The 16,129-nt window shown below is 38.3% G+C and overlaps 1 protein-coding gene across 4 annotated transcripts in view; it reads left to right on the forward strand.

The window, feature by feature from the left end:
* The window catches only part of CDON (cell adhesion associated, oncogene regulated), a 103,642-nt gene that overhangs the window by 48,432 nt on the left and 39,081 nt on the right, over positions 1 to 16,129 (forward strand). For all 4 annotated transcript variants that reach the window (XM_017523624.1, XM_017523614.2, XM_037736303.1 and 1 more), the window contains 4 exons: positions 3,775 to 4,128; positions 9,131 to 9,429; positions 11,320 to 11,494; positions 13,229 to 13,360. In XM_017523624.1, the coding sequence (XP_017379113.1) occupies positions 3,775 to 4,128; positions 9,131 to 9,429; positions 11,320 to 11,494; positions 13,229 to 13,360 (960 nt within the window). The remainder of the gene's footprint in view (positions 1 to 3,774; positions 4,129 to 9,130; positions 9,430 to 11,319; positions 11,495 to 13,228; positions 13,361 to 16,129) is intronic.

Consider the following 16,129-nt stretch of genomic DNA (forward strand, 5'->3'; position numbering starts at 1 on the left):
TTTTTTTTACCTAAATGGTAGTAGCATTCTTTACCATAAATTTTTTACTTAACATCTTGGGATATCTTCTCATTTGGCGCATAAAATGTATTTTCATTCCTTTTTTAAAAATTGCTGCTTAGTAGTACATTGTATAGTTGTAACAATTTGACCTAGTACCTTATTGATGGTTGTTTTCAATCTTTTGCTATTACAAATAGTTCTGTAATGAACACCCTTCTACAAAGATTATTTTGCACGTGTGAGTATTTGTAAAAGCAATTCCTAGAAATGAACTTGCAGAATAAAACCATATCTGTGTTGGTAATTTTGTTAGATATTTCCGAATCACTCTCTATAATCGTTACCAATGTACACTCCCACCAGCAATACATAACTCTTGTTTCCTCAGACTCTCACCAACATGGGGCATTGTCAGTTTTTAAAATCTTTGCCAATCTGGTAGGTTAAAAAAAAAAAAAAAAGAACCTTTTAATCTATATTTCTTTCATTACAGGGAAAGTTGGGCATCTTTTCATGCTTTTGAACCACTTAAATTTGCATTTCTGTGTATTGTCTGTTCTTTGTCTTTTGCTTATTGAAAAAACTAGGTCGTTGGTCTTTTTTCTTCTTGATTAGGGAAATCAATTGTCTATGATGTGAGTTATAAATATTTTAAATTTAAGATAATCAGTATAATACGGACCAAATTTTCTGACATTAGTATAATTTATTTCGAAGTTAATAATGAAAGCATAATTTGTAAAAATTGGCATGTATTTGGACATTTAAAATTATACTTCTCAATAGTTGGATAAAAAAATAATAATAGAAATTTAAAATACTTTGAACTGGATAATAGTGAAAATGCCACAGATCAGCTTTGTAAGAGACAGCCAGAATGGAATTTAAAAGGAAATTTATAGTCTTCTGTGGCTGTAAAAGAAAATTAGTAAGACTGAAAACTACTGAGTGAAGTAAAAAGGATAACAGAATAGATTCAAAGAAAGGAAAAGAGGTCATAAAAATCAGGGCAGAAATTAATTAATTAGAAAACAAAGGTAAAATAGGATCAATAAAGATAGAAGTTAGACCTTTGTAAAGTCTAATAAAATGGATACATCTTTGGGGATAATGATCCAAAGAAAATAAAGGGGCTACAAATAACAGGAATAAAAGGGGGCTATAAATACAAGTCTTACAGCAATTAAAGATAAGATTATGTTAACTTTTATGATAAAAATTTATAATAAAGACAAATGGACAAATTCTGAGGAAAAATGTAACTTAGCAATGCTGACTGAAAATAAATAAACTTGAATAGTCCTACACCTATGAAAGAAGTTGAATTAGGAGTTAAAAGTCTTCCCACAAAGAAAATATGAGGTCAGATGGTTTTATGGAGGCTCTAGGAAACTTCAAAGTGATAGACCATTCCAAATCCTATGCCTACTGTTTCAGAGAAGAGGAAAAGATGGAAAGTCTCCAGCCTTGATTCTAGAATCACACTAAGATGGTGCAAGAAAGGAAAATTAAAGGCCAATCTCATTTATGAACATCGGTATAAAAACCCTAAATAATATATTAGCAAGCTAGGGCAGCGTAAAAAAGAAAATACGTCATGACTAAACAGTTATCCCAGGAATCCACTTGAAAATTGAGAGTTTCATTAACCCCATTTATTGAATAAAGGAGGAAAGCAATATGATTCTCTCACTGGAGATGGAAAAACATTGGACATAATTAAGTGTCCATGTTAGATACTTAGAAAGTAGAAATAGAGCTGAACTTTCTTGACTTGGTAAAGAGTGTCTAACAAGGACTTACAGGAAAACATTGCATTTAGTGGTGAAATGTAAGAAGCACTCCCTTTGAACATCTCTTACTGGAGATCCTAACCAGTGCAGAAAGACATGAAAAGAAAAAGAAGGAAAGAACCCAGATTGTTGTTAATTTGCAACTGATATGATTGTCAAATAGACTATTCCAAATAGTTTGCTACCTGTTATTATGACTGTTATATGTCCTATTATGAGAAATAATAACATTTAGCGAGGTGGCTAGATGAAGACCAGTGAACAAGAATCAGTTGCCTTTCTGTAGACCAGCAATGAACAGAAAGTATAATTTAAAAACCACTTTTTAAATATTATAGCAGTAAAGCACAGGCAGTTATGTAGGAAGATATACCAGTTCCTCAATATCAGTATTGGGTATTATATCTGGTCTTTCTAAAAATTTTCTGTGGATTCATGCAATTCTAATTGAAATCCCATTGTAATATTTTGAGGACCTTGACAAACTGATTCTAAAATTTATGTGGATAATCCAAGGCCCAAGAGTGGCAAAGACACTCTAAAAAAGAAAAAGAATATGGGAGACTTGCCTTAAACATCTAAAATATCTGTAGTAATTAAGAAATACTTATATTGGTGCAGAAACAAATAGACTCTTGGAATAAGATGGAGACTTTCAGAAAGACATTTGCATATAAGGGCTTGACTGAGCCGGCATTGCTGATCAGCATGGGAGGAGATCCATTTCACATTTTGATGTGGGATAATTGGTTATTAACATGTAGTAAAAGTGAAACTCAGTATCTCACATTGTATAAAGGATAAATTCTCAGTGGAATAAAGATCTAAATATGAAAGACAAAATGAAAATATTTTTGAAGAAAACATTGAAGAATGTATGACCTGTGGGTAAAACTTTTTAATAAGACATTTTAAAAGGCTTATATTAAAAGGTATGACCACATTGAACTGAAAATATCTTCCTAATAGATACTGTTAAAAGCTGAAAAGAAAAGCAGCACATTAGGAAGGAGGTACTGGTCACATACATACCTGAACAAATGAACAGAACCTAGTGTATACAGAGAACTCCAAATCACTACAGAAAAGATAGATGGCCCAGTAGAAACACTGACAAAAGGCATTTCACAGAGGAGGAAAATTAATAATGCCACATAATCATGGGAAAAGATGTTCAGCCTCATTAGTCCTCGGGAAAATGCATGTTCTGACCAGTGAGATCACATTTTACATTCAGTAGCTTGGCAAAAATCCAGAAATCTGATAGCAGTTGTTGGTTGGTTTTGTTTTGTCAGACATGGGAAGGAGGACTAGAGAAAAAGGCAGATATACTGGAGAAAATGTCATTTGCTTTGATCAATATTACATTTTGAGCTCTCTTAAAAATGCCTCCAGAGAATACCAGGACCACAAGGAAGCACTTGGTACCACTTTAATTTAGAAACAAAAATGCTATTCAGTTCTATGGGGAAAAAATGTATATATCATCAGTATCAACTTTTATTCAGAACAAACTTTTTTTCCCCAGGCCTTTTATAATCAAATCCCTACCTCCCCTTCCCACCCCACCCCACAAAATTGACTGTTTTCTTGGAGGCAGATTATCTATTTTTATACTTATTTATGCTTTTTTCTTGTTAAGGTTTGAGGTTTCAACTTCCTATGTTCTATATTTGCAATGGTCAAATATGGATAGTGTACCTTTGGAAGACTCTCAGAAGGTTTCTTTGTATACATTCCTTTCTTTCTGAAGGGCAGGAAATTTATATAGGAAATGTTTAGGAGCCCACAGCTATGAAAAAACTCTTACCTTGTATTGACAGTTTTACTTGGCGAAAGTTGAGAGGGGAACTAACAAGGAGAGAGCTGTCTTGGTTCTAATCATTACTGCCACATTTATGCGATAGGATGAAATTGTTTTGCATTGTAGATACTGCAATGTTCTTAAGTTTTCATATGTGAATTGCTTTTTTAATAGACGGTGGATTCAAGCCAGTTATAATTACAGTGCCAGCAAGCACAAAGGTGGTAGACGGAGACTTTGTTACTCTGTCCTGCAATGCCACCGGGCTGCCGGTTCCGGTCATTCGTTGGTATGACAGCCATGGATTGATAACCAGCCATCCATCTCAAGTCCTGAAATCTAAATCCCGAAAATCACAGCCATCAAGACCTGAGGGCTTGGACCTGGAGCCTGTCTACTTTGTCATGTCCCAAGCTGGCGCAAGCTCTCTCCATATTCAGGCTGTGACTCAGGAACGTGCGGGGAAATACATCTGCGAAGCTACAAATGAACATGGTACCACACAGGCAGAAGCGTCTCTCATGGTTGGTGAGTTGCCATTATTATTTATTTTGAGTTGAATAATTTCTTTTTGTAGTAGAAGGTAAAGTGATTTGAAATATTTTAATGAATCCAGCAATCTCTCTATATTATTTTTCCTGATGACAGTAAAAGGTAGATCTGTATTTTTTGGTATTTGGCTTTATGTGAATGAGATGAACCTTGGTCTCTGTTTCTGATGTGTTTGTTAAGATTAAAGTTGCAATATAGAAAGCTCTCATTTTGGAGCAGGCCCAGAATATAACCTGTCTTTGGGATTAATGTTTCTGGTTTTCTAAGCTACTGAAAATGATGTTGCAGACATTTTTTATGCCCTTGATAACTACAATATTAAGTCTAAAGGATTGGCTTTCATTGAGAATGTAGAGTTGTGGTACTATGAAGTAATACCTGTATATATATATTCCCTCTATCTTATCCAAAGTTATTTTCTAATGGGATGTATAATATTAATTCTTTGTATTTTACTGATTTTTTGTGATGACTTAAAAACCATATATGATTTTTGACTACTGGTGTATCGACTATTAATATTTGTGGCAGTGGACTCAGATTTGACTTATTTCAAATTCAAACCTTCCATCAGTAGGCATTTAGAGCAGTGTTCCCCAACAACTAGTCAGCTGGGTGTGGATTGTCACCTTATTTGTCTTGTGAGAGGCAGAATATCAAAGGCAGTAAGGCTTTGGTCTTGGGTAACTGAGGTCTCTGCCCCAGGCCTCTGCTTTAAGGGGCCTAGCATGGCCTTCTTCTGCCTAGTGCCTTGGACCCACAGGTCAAAGAGCCCACAGGGTTGAGGAGCAGTGCTTACGCTGACTCCAGGGCCCACGTTCTTCCTTCTAGATAGGTCTGGGGCTCCAGCATTCCCTGCTTTAGTGGATAGGTCTGGGGCTCCAACATTCCCTGATTTAGTGGATAGGTCTGGGGCTCCAGCATTCCCTGCTTTAGTGGATAGGTCTGGGGCTCCAGCATTCCCTGATTTAGTGAGTTCACAGTCCAGTCCCCACAATTCCTCTCCTCTGGCCCATCTGCCACAGTCTGGATCACATGACCAATGTATGGACATCCATAGCCAGAGCAGTGGCCAATGGGTTGTTCTTGGCAGAGGAGTGAGGGTTGAAATAAAAAGAGTTGGATATGTGCATGTAACTTCCCTTCATGTGCAAACAAGAATGCTCTTGCTCTGAATGAAGCTGGAGGAGAAGTGATGGAGACTAGGGACTTCCCCTTATCCTCTGTGCTACTCTCTGCATGTTAGAAGTGGGAGAGATATGGAAGCTGAGCACATGGGCTGTGTCAGAATCCTGGCTGTGCCACTTAGAGGCTTTGTGACCCGAGGGCAAATCACTGAACTGTGCTGTTTCCTCATCTGTGTAACAGCTATAGTGAAGGTGCCCCAGTCATAGGGTTGAGGTGAGAATCCAAGGAGTTAATGCAGAGTAAGCGCTTAGAATGGTGTCTGGCAATAGAAAGCATAAAGTTGATACTAAGCATAAAGTTATGATGATTACTGTCTAATTATTATTAAATTATAACAATCTCTTGTGGCGGTGTTAAGGGAAGGAGGAAATAGTTACTGATTTTGGAAACCTTAGGAATCCTCAAATGAAGAAATAGTTCAGTAAGTAGTTTGTACCTGTAAATGAATATGTGTGTGTGTGAGAGTGTGTGTGTGTGTGTGTGTGTGTGTGTGTGTGTGTGTGTGTGTGTTTATGTGTGTTTATGTTTCTTTTTCTTTTCGGGAGGCTGGAGTGTAGTGGCACAATCTTGGCTCACTACAACCTCTGCCTCCCGGGTTCAAGCAATTCTCCTGCCTCAGCCTCCCGAGTAGCTGGGACTACAGGCATGAGCCACCACGCCCAGATAATTTTTGTATTTTTAGTAGAGACAGATTTTCACCCTGTTGGCCAGGATGGTTTCGATCTCCTAACCTTGTGATCTGCACACCTCAGCCTCCTAAAGTGCTAGGATTACAGGTGTGAGCCACTGTGCCTAGCCTGTGTTTATATTTCTATTCCTCTAGGCAAAACTATCTGTATATCCAGGACCTGGATGTGGCTCTGCTCGAAATTGTTAGCTGCATGACAGGTGTAGTTGCAGGAGCCCCTCAGGTAGAATTTAGCTGAAGTGATTATTTTATGTGAATACAGGGTATAGAGAGACAGATGTCATAATTATAGCTGATGGAACTAGTTATTTTGTCTTACTTCCTCACCTTAAATATGAGAAATCGGAAGCCTTTTAAAGTTACGTGAACTAACTTTAGAAGATCTTTAAGATGGCCAGGTGCAGTGGCTCACGCCTGTAATCCCAGCACTTTGGGAGGCCGAGGTGGGCAGATCATGAGGTCAGGAGTTCAAGACCAGCCTGGCTAACATGGTGAAACCCCATCTCTACTAAAAATACAAAAATTAGCTGGGTTTGGTGGCAGGTGCCTGTATTCCCAGCTACTTGAGAGGCTGAGGCAGGAGAATCGCTTGAAACCAGGAGGCAGAGGTTGTAGTGAGCTGATATGGTGCCACTGCACTCCAGCCTGGGCGACAGAGCGAGACTCCGCCTCAAAAAAAAAAAATGATCTTTAAGATTCTCCTGTGCTCCAGGATTTGATGTGCTGATAAATACCACTTTTATGTGTAGTAACCCATCAGCTATATTCTACCAAAGAGGTCCTACATTGTCTTTTTAAAAATTCTATTATAATTGTTAAGAGCCAACTAAGTTTATTAAAACTCAAAATAATAACACAGCAACACACTTCTTTGCATGGGAATCTGAGCCTTAGAAAATTCTAGCATCCCGACAAGTCATTTACTTTGTCTACTGTACTGTAAAGGGGAAAGTAAGCTAGGCTAGAGAAAGAACTCCCTCCCCAGTCTTTTGTTCTTTCCAGAGACCTTGGGTTTTTGAGGTCCTGGATGTGCAAATATTTGTAGAGTGTGTGGTACTCTTTAAAACTATAGTGGGAATTGGTGTGGGTTTCCTAAGTAGTTTGGGTTGTGAGTTGCTGGCAGCAGTGCTCACAGTGGGAGCATCTTTGACAGATATGGTTGTACTCCCTATTTAATTAGTTTCCCCTTAGAGTCATTAAATTTGTTTACATCATCATAGTGTATCAATCTCTTTTTTAATTCAAAAAACATTCCACCTTAAGAGATGCTAGGTGTCTGTTCTACCATTTAATAGAGTTCTGAAGATAAATTGAGATAAGACATGCAAAAACACTGGTAAAGTACTGTTAGGGTCTTTTTAGCTGTATTTAGTGAATCTCTCAAGTGCCCAGATTATATCATTGAAACAGAAGTAGAAAGTTAATTGAATCTCCCTTTTAATAAAAATTTAATGAAAAATTCTCATTGCATCTTAAATCTTACAGAAATGGAATTTTGAGACTCAGACAGTGGAGAAGCTGCAGCATGAAGTTTTTCTCATGCTTCTGCATAAACTGAGGCATGTGGCATTTAAAGTCTTTTACAGCCAGATCCCACTTCCCAGTGGAAAACTGCCCGGAGGATCCACTAAACTTCTAATGATAAAAAGATCCTTCTCCACTACCCCAAGCCACAGTTAATTACCTCCACTTGCTGACTCCATCTCTCTGCATTAGCAGGCACCAGCTCACACCCTGAACATCAGTCCACAGTCTGACTCACTAGATAAACACTGTTGTTCCAGGAGCAATATTTTGAAGTTGTCTCAGTGAACTTAATTAGTTTTCTTCTACATTATTTCCTCACTAGCTTCTTGTTTGCTCTCATGGAGGATGCTTCTGGGACACCCTTTCTCTCCTTTAAACTAACAGAGAACTGACCTTACACTGTGAGTCCTGTTTTCTGTTGGTTCTCCACTACAGTGCAGTCCTTCTCCCAAAAACACACCCACCTTTTACCAGGAATCTGACTTCATTTCGGAAATAAAAGTAGAACGTTGTTTCATCTGCACTCTTCCTCCACAAAAGGAATGAAAAATAGAATTTCCTGTTGCCAATATTAATAGCATTTTAGAGAAAGCAAGCTGTCACTCCTTAGGCTTTATTACTGGCTGTATATTTGTTTTTGTAAATTGTTCTTTTTTTTTTTTTTTCACAGCAGCACCGTGAACATTCTTCTGACAGCTGTCACTTATTCTCTCTGAACCTTAATTTCTTCATCTGTAACATAGGAGTATTACCATCTAAGAATGTTTTGAGAATTAAATGAGATTATGTTTATAAGATATCTAGGACAATGTTTGGCACATAATATGTGCTCAATAATTATCTTTGACTATATGTAACCTATTTATTTTTTCAGTGCAGATAAATTATTTTTATCTTCCTCTGTATATTCTGTATGCTGTTAGTAGTAAGTGTTAAGGCTGCCTGTTTGTTTTATCTTTTTAAAATTTTTCTGAGGGTCTTACTCTGTTGCCCAGGCTGGAGTGCAGTGGAACAATCATGGCTCACTGCAGCCTCAACCTCCCCAGGCTCAGGTGATCTTCACACCTCAACCTCCCAAGTAGCTGAGACCACAGATGTGCGCCACCACACCTGGGTAATTTGGTGTTTTTTGCAGAGACGGGGTTTCACCATGTTGCCCAAGCTGGCCTCAAACCGCTGGGCTCAAGCGTTCTGCCCTCCTCGGCCTCCCAAAGTGCTGGGATTATAGGTGTGAGCCACTACACCTGGCCAACTTAAAATCTTCTGAGGTTAAACTCGAAAATGATTATTACAAAAAAGAGTATTCTTAGAGAACAAGGAAAAAATAAAAACATTTAACTGCTAAACTATTGCATCATATATGTGGTTTTTCAAACAATTCATTTGCTCCCCCATGAGAAAAATTGCTACTAGAAGTTAAATGTTTCCGTGAATTATAAACAGCAGTGTTACCTGTTTTAACTTCCAGGGCTCAAATTGTGCTAACGATACCAGTGAGGGCAGTCATGTCACAAACAGTAGAAGACACTGAAATGAGGAGTTTCTTTAACCTCTCTCCTCTCTCTCTCTCTAAAGTTCCTTTTGAAACAAATACAAAAGCAGAGACAGTCATGTTTCCTGATGCTGCTCAGAATGATGAAAGAAGAAAGAGAGATGGTTCAGAAACTGGATTACTGAGCTCATTTCCAGTAAAGGTCCATCCCAGCGCAGTGGAATCAGCACCGGAGAAAAATGCCGGTGACGTCTCTGTCCCTGATGCCCCCATCATATTGAGCCCCCCACAGACCCACACACCGGACACGTACGACCTGGTGTGGAGGCCAGGCAAGGATGGTGGGCTGCCCATCAATGCCTACTTTGTAAAGTATCGAAAGGTAATGTCTTGTCCTTTATCATCTTTCTCTGCTCACACCTTAACACTCTTTGTATGACATATGCTGTTGTCTTTTCCATTTGTGGGATGGCAGGAAACAGAACAAGGGTGTTCCAGAATGATGAGTTTGTCAGAGACAGATCCCAATCATGCTGGATTTACCAATTTTTTTTTTTTTTTTTTTTTGATGGAGCCTGGCTCTGTCACCAGGCTGGAGTGCAGTGGTGTGATCTCAGCCTACTGCAAACTCTACCTCCCTGGTTCAAGCCATTCTCCTCCCTCAGCCTCCTGAGTAGCTGGGACTACAGGCACGCACCACTACACCCAACTAATTTTTGTATTTTTAGTAGAGATGGGGTTTCACCACATTGGCCAGAATGGTGTCAATCTCTTGACCTTGTGATCTGCCCACCTTGGTTTCCCAAAGTGCTGGGATTACAGGGCGTGAGCTAACGCACCCAGCCTACATTTACCAATCTTATGAAAGCACTGAGAATGAAGTATAATTTACCCCCAAATTGGGATTCTAAGAACCCATTGATGTCTTTACATGTTTAATCAAACACTTTAATCCTTCAATATAAAGCTCTATAACCACTTTTAAAATATGAATTCTTTCCTTCTCTAAGGTAGAATACCATTTATTTAGCAAAAAAGCAGTTTCTTATTAAAATCAACTGTCTGAACAGCGTCTTTGGCATAATTTATGCCAATTGTTTGTATTTCAGGTTTGTTTGTTGGTTTGTTTTGAGATAGGATTTTGCTCTGTTACTCAGGCTACAGTGCGGTGGTGTGATCTCGGCTCACTGCAGCTGTTGCCTCCTGGGTTCCAGCAATTCTCGTGCCTCAGCCTCCTGAGTAGCTGGATTTGGAGGCATGCACTACCATACCTGGCTAATTTTTTTTGTATTTTTAGTAGAGATGGAGTTTTGCCATGTTGGCCAGACTGGTCTTGAACCCCTGACCTCAAGTGATCCACTGCCTCATCTGCCCAAAGTGCTGGGATTACAAGCGTGAGCCACTGCACCCAGCTTCAAGTTGTCTTTTTAATTGTATTAAAATCATACATCGTTTGGTCATTTTTGGGGGGTAAACCTTGGGCCTCTCTCAGTTAACTCTTTAATTATTGTTTTCCCCATGGGCTTGTATTAGAGCGGAATGGAAAAGCTCCTCTCTGTTTAATGAGACCAGTAAATGAATGAAATGGGAGGGATGCATTCATATTTAAAATAATTTTCTTTGTTCAAGAAATTTTAGTATACATTGTTGAATGGTAATGTTTTTAATGACTAGGAAAAATAACATGATGATATTTTAAGGGTTATGTACTCTTTCTAACCTAATGAATGATTCTAGATGAAGAGGTTTTGCTGGTAATCTTATCTACCCTAAAACCTCCATGCAATATTGTTTCTTGGTTCCATTAATCAAGAAGCAACTGATTAGATCTCTTTTTATACATAATTATATAATTCATATACATACAAACATAATATATCTGTCTTAATTTATCATATATTATGTATATTATATAAATACCAATACTACCTATTATTTTATACTTATTTTATTCTTCATTAGCCCAGGAAGAAAGTATTGTCTTCATTACAAGTAAAGGAAACAGACTCTGGGAGGGCAGTAACTTGCTTGAGGCTACACGTTAGTGGTCAGATGCAGAGCCAGGAATCTTTTTACAGTGAGAATTGCAGCATTCTTGCAACAGATCTTATCTTTCTTAATGTGAAGAAGTATTGTGTCTTATTTACTTACCATGGTGTATTACTTCTTAAAACTCTTCTAGAATTATGTAAATCCTAGTTTTGGTAAAATGTGACTGAAAGATTTCCTCCCCTCCATCTCCTGCGTTTCTGGTGTGTTTTCTCTTGGGCAGCTGGATGATGGGGTTGGCATGGTGGGGAGCTGGCACACGGTTCGAGTCCCAGGAAGTGAAAATGAGCTCCATTTGGCTGAGCTGGAGCCGTCTAGTCTTTATGAAGTCTTGATGGTAGCAAGAAGTGCAGCAGGTGAAGGCCAACCTGCCATGCTTACCTTCCGAACCAGCAAAGGTGAGTGCAGGCTTCCTTTGGAGGACCGAGCTGACTGCCTTGATGTCAATTTAGTAGTAAGAATTCTTTTGGATAGTGGAAATTTCTATATATAAATTCACTAAATGACTCTTATAGCCCCTCCCTTCCATTTTGGGGTCACATTTAGGTGGTCGTATTATCCTATTCCATCGAATATTCCACAGATGTTTTTAAAAGCTGATTATATACAAGACATGAGGGTAGATGATATAGGGAAAATGAAGATGGTCAAGATGAGAGCCATCCCAATGGAGCTTATATTTTGATAAGAAAGATAAGATGTGTAACTTAATACCAACTGCAAGACAGTATTCAGTTCAGCTAATATTTATTGAATGCCTTTTACATGTCAGGCAAGAAGCAAAATAGGCAAAACTTGTGGCCTCATAGAGCTTAGATTTTAGTTGAGAGAGACTTATACATAAGTTATAAGTACATTAGAAGGTGTTAACACAGACATAAGTTAGGGGGTGGATATAGGAAGTATATGGGGAAGGAGTTGTTAACGGTTTAAGCAGGTGGCCAGAAAAGTCCTTAATGAGCTGTCCACATCAGAGCAGAGACACTAAGGGGAAGTAGAAAGCCACATGTCTCTCTAGAGAAAGAACATTCCCAGCAGAGATAGCGAGTGCCAGAGCCCCAGGCGGGGTGTGCATGGTGTTCACTAGGAACACAGGGGGCCACTGTGATGGGAGCATCATGGGTGAGGAGGCTGTAGGGGAGAGGTCCCAGGGAACACCAGGGTGTCCACATCACACAGTGTACCATCCACCTTGGGAGGACTTTGACTTTACCTCTGAGTGAGCTGGGAAGAGCTGGAGCATTTGAGCTGGGTGGAGTCTAGATAGAGTGGAGGAGGCAGGAGTGTAGACAAAGAGACCAGCATATGCCAGGTACCATGGGAGATTTCCAAGGACAGTGCTGGGGAAGCACAAATAAAGGATATTCTTTCTTCAGGGCAGCTTGTGAGGGAAGGCTTGCTAAAAAGATGCCATTGTGGCTTGGCTGTAAATGAACAGAGACTTCAGTGGATAGAGAAGGGAACTGGGTGGAAGTCTTTTAGTATGGCACTATAATGAAGAGGAGGTATGAAGATTGAGAAGAAACCAGCTAGTGGCTTTTGAAAAAGACCCTTCCATCTAATTACTAAGACTGGTCAGAAAAATAACAAGTACTTTCTATTTTAAATGTATCTTGAGTTAATTTTCATAATCAGTCATTAGGTGTTCATAGAGTCACCTATAAATACTGAATAATTGTGCATTTCAGTTTTTAACGAATCACTCAGTTTCACTTTTTGCCTCTTGAAATTTTAAAAATATGTGACAATTTTCCTGAGAAAACTTAGCAGAAGCTCTTTAAAAGTGAGTTTTATGGCTTAGAATTAGGAAATATATACAGTAAAAAGAAAAAATGGACTAATAATTTGAATACCTAGTCATTTGTCTTTTTCACTTTTTTTTTAATGTATAAAAAGTTAGAATGAAGAAAGACATATTTTAGCTTTTCTTTAAAGATACTAGGAAAAGAAAAAGTAATTTTTGGTCCGTTCCTCAGATCAGCTAAGTATTTATGAAGTAGGTCTTAAATTTAGATGCTATGGCAGGTAAGTTCATAGATTTAATAACCACATACCAGGTAAGTTTCATAGTACTCTTTTTTTTTCGCTTTACATACATATTAGCTTATGTATATGTTTTTTAACCTTTCTAGAAAAAACAGCATCATCCAAAAACACCCAGGCATCCTCTCCACCTGTGGGCGTCCCTAAGTATCCTGTTGTTTCAGAGGCTGCAAACAATAATTTTGGAGTGGTACTTACAGATTCCTCTAGGCACAGTGGAGGTAAAAAGAAGAATATTTTATTGTTCCTTTACAAATATAACTGACCTGCTTCAGATTTTGGGAGGTGGGGTGGAATAGGGTGTTTGTTTATTTTCATATCTTAGCATACAGGTCTTTCAGATTTTATTTCAACCATTTTAATATCTTACATTTAAATTTTGGCCTGTCAGTGTCATGATTAGTAGTTAATTAACTCTGACTCAAAATGTTCTGCTACTAAGTTTTTATAACTCAAGAAGGGAGTTTTGTGGCGAGGCACTGTGGGAGGCCGAGGTGAGCAGATCACTTGAGCCTAGGAGTTTGAGAGCAGCCTGGGCAACAGCAACACGGGGGACTGCCTCTATTAAAAATTCAACAACATGATCCGGGTTGGTGGTGCACACCTGTTGTAGTCCTAGCTATTCAGGAGGCTGAGGTGGGAGAATCTCTTGAGCCTGGGAGGAAGATGTTGCAGTAAGCCGATCGCACCACTGTACGATCATTCACTCCAACCTGAATGACAGAGTGATACCCAGTCTCAAAAAAAAAAAAAAAAAAAAAAGAAGAAGAGGAAGAAAGGAGTTCTGTTTCCTCTCTGGTAAGAGAAGGAAATTTGTATTTTGAACTCTGAAAATCTCACTTTTTGTCTGTGTGTGACTTATCAAAATGTATAGTGGTGCCTGTTGTAAGTTATTTTACTGAAGGATTACATGTTATATTCACTGTATTTTTTTTTTTCGTATCTAGTTAATCTTATGGTTTTTAAATGTCTTGGCTGTATAATTTTCAAATGACTTTTTTTGTATTTAAATTTTGCACTTAGGAGTTCAACACTTAGAGCTAAGTGTGCTTTTGTAATTGTTCTAAAATGTCAGGACATCTAGGGAAGACTTAAAATTTCATTGCTAAGCTCTAAGAATTTTCAGACATCTCTTCCGTATTTTTACAGTTTTCCATGAATTGATCTCAGACAAAAGCAGATTATAACACTTTGAACTCCTTCTGGAGCGAAATCATGAATCCCTTTTACTTGAGTGCTGTTACCTCTGAGGCATGTTTCAGCTATCTTAAGTGGATTATGTATATGAGTATTAATTTCATGTGAATAAAAGTATCCTCTGAAAAACAAAAACCTTACTATTTATTTTTCACGTCCTCTGGCAAATACTGTATGAAATGCTAGAACAGCAAAGATAAAATAATCCTTGCCTTCAGTAAGTTTACAGTATATGCCAAGCACAGTGGTACACAGTGGCTCATGTCTGTAATGCTAGTGCTTAGGGAGGCTGAGGCAGGATGATCACTTGAGTCCAGGAGGTTGAGAATAGCTTGGGCAATATAGTGAGACCTGGTCTCTAGAAAAAATTTTAAAAGTCGCCATGTGTGGTGGCATGCACCTGTAGTCCTAGCTACTCAGGAGGCAGAGGCAGCAAGATGATTTGAGCCCAGGAGTTTGAGGCTGCAGTGAGCTATGATTGTGCCACTGTACTCCAGTATGGGTGACAGAGTAAGATCGTGTTTCTATTTTTTTTTTTTAATTACAGTATAGTGGATGATATAGATAGCTAACCCCATAACAATATGTGGACAATGTAGACAAACTAATAACAATTTTGATTGATTACGCTTCAGATTATACCCTTGGTGTTATGGGATCACAAGAGAAATATCTAAGTCACTCACTCAATGTGGACAAGGGTGACTAGAGATAAGAGAGGCTTCTCTGCATTGTAAGCTAAGCCTCAAAGGACAAGGGTGATATAGCTAGATGAAACATAAAAAGAGTTTCTAGCAAAGACATCTGCTTGTGCAATAGACAAGTGGCTGACATGTTCTATTTTGTTTAGGGACTGAGAGGTTAGTGATTGTATTTAGTATGACTGGTTGCTGTGGAGAATGATGCTGTAGTGGGCCAGCAGGTAGGTACCTTGTATGATACACTTCAAAGTTGAATTTTTCCTTGACAGCTATAGTGAACCCCAAGGGATTAAGGAGAAGGGAGGAGTGGCAAAAGATAAGGCTAGAGAAATAATAAGGGAAGTGACAGTGTGGATGGAGGAGGGGGAGGACCTGTATGAGAGGTCAGGGGAATGGAATCCACACTGCATGAGAAGGAGAAAGAAAGTGGCTTGAGCACCAGAAGACCATTTACCAAAATAAGTAATAAGAGTTTTTAGGTGAAGATTATGGATTCAGTTTTTGAAATCGTGAGTTTGGAGTTGTCCAAGCAGAGATAACTGTAAGAAGTAATTTATTTAATATTCGTGATAACCTAATAAGGAACAGATTTCCATACCTGTTTTATAGATTAGGAAACTGACATGTGAGGAGGTTATGCACGATGCCTCAGATCATCCAGAAAGTGAAGGAACTGCTTGCCGTTCATGTCCTTTTCTAACTCCAAGTGCAGCCTTTCTTTTATTCCTTGTTAACAGTCACATGCTATTTCTTTTAGATATTGAAGATATTCTTTTCTGTAGAGACATTTTCCCTAATAGCTTTCTTTTTCCTATTTGATCTGTGGTGTTTGGTGAGTTTTGATTTCAGATGAGTCAACATAAGGAAGTTGTTTGATTTTCTAGTATTAAAAAAGAGATTCACTAACCATTCTATTCATTCTGTTTTCTTTGCTTTCTACCTTGAAAGGAATACAGTAAGTATCATTCAGCATTGCCTGCTTTGAATATATTCTTCTTTTATCCCTTAAGCAATTTGTTTTTTAAAATGCTACAGTTTTCTCCATACAAATACCACATTCAACTTAATTTTCTTCTTATGTATTTGTACGGT

Source organism: Cebus imitator, unplaced genomic scaffold (genome assembly GCF_001604975.1).
Source record: "Cebus imitator isolate Cc_AM_T3 unplaced genomic scaffold, Cebus_imitator-1.0 Scaffold0, whole genome shotgun sequence".
Lineage (NCBI taxonomy): Eukaryota > Metazoa > Chordata > Mammalia > Primates > Cebidae > Cebus > Cebus imitator.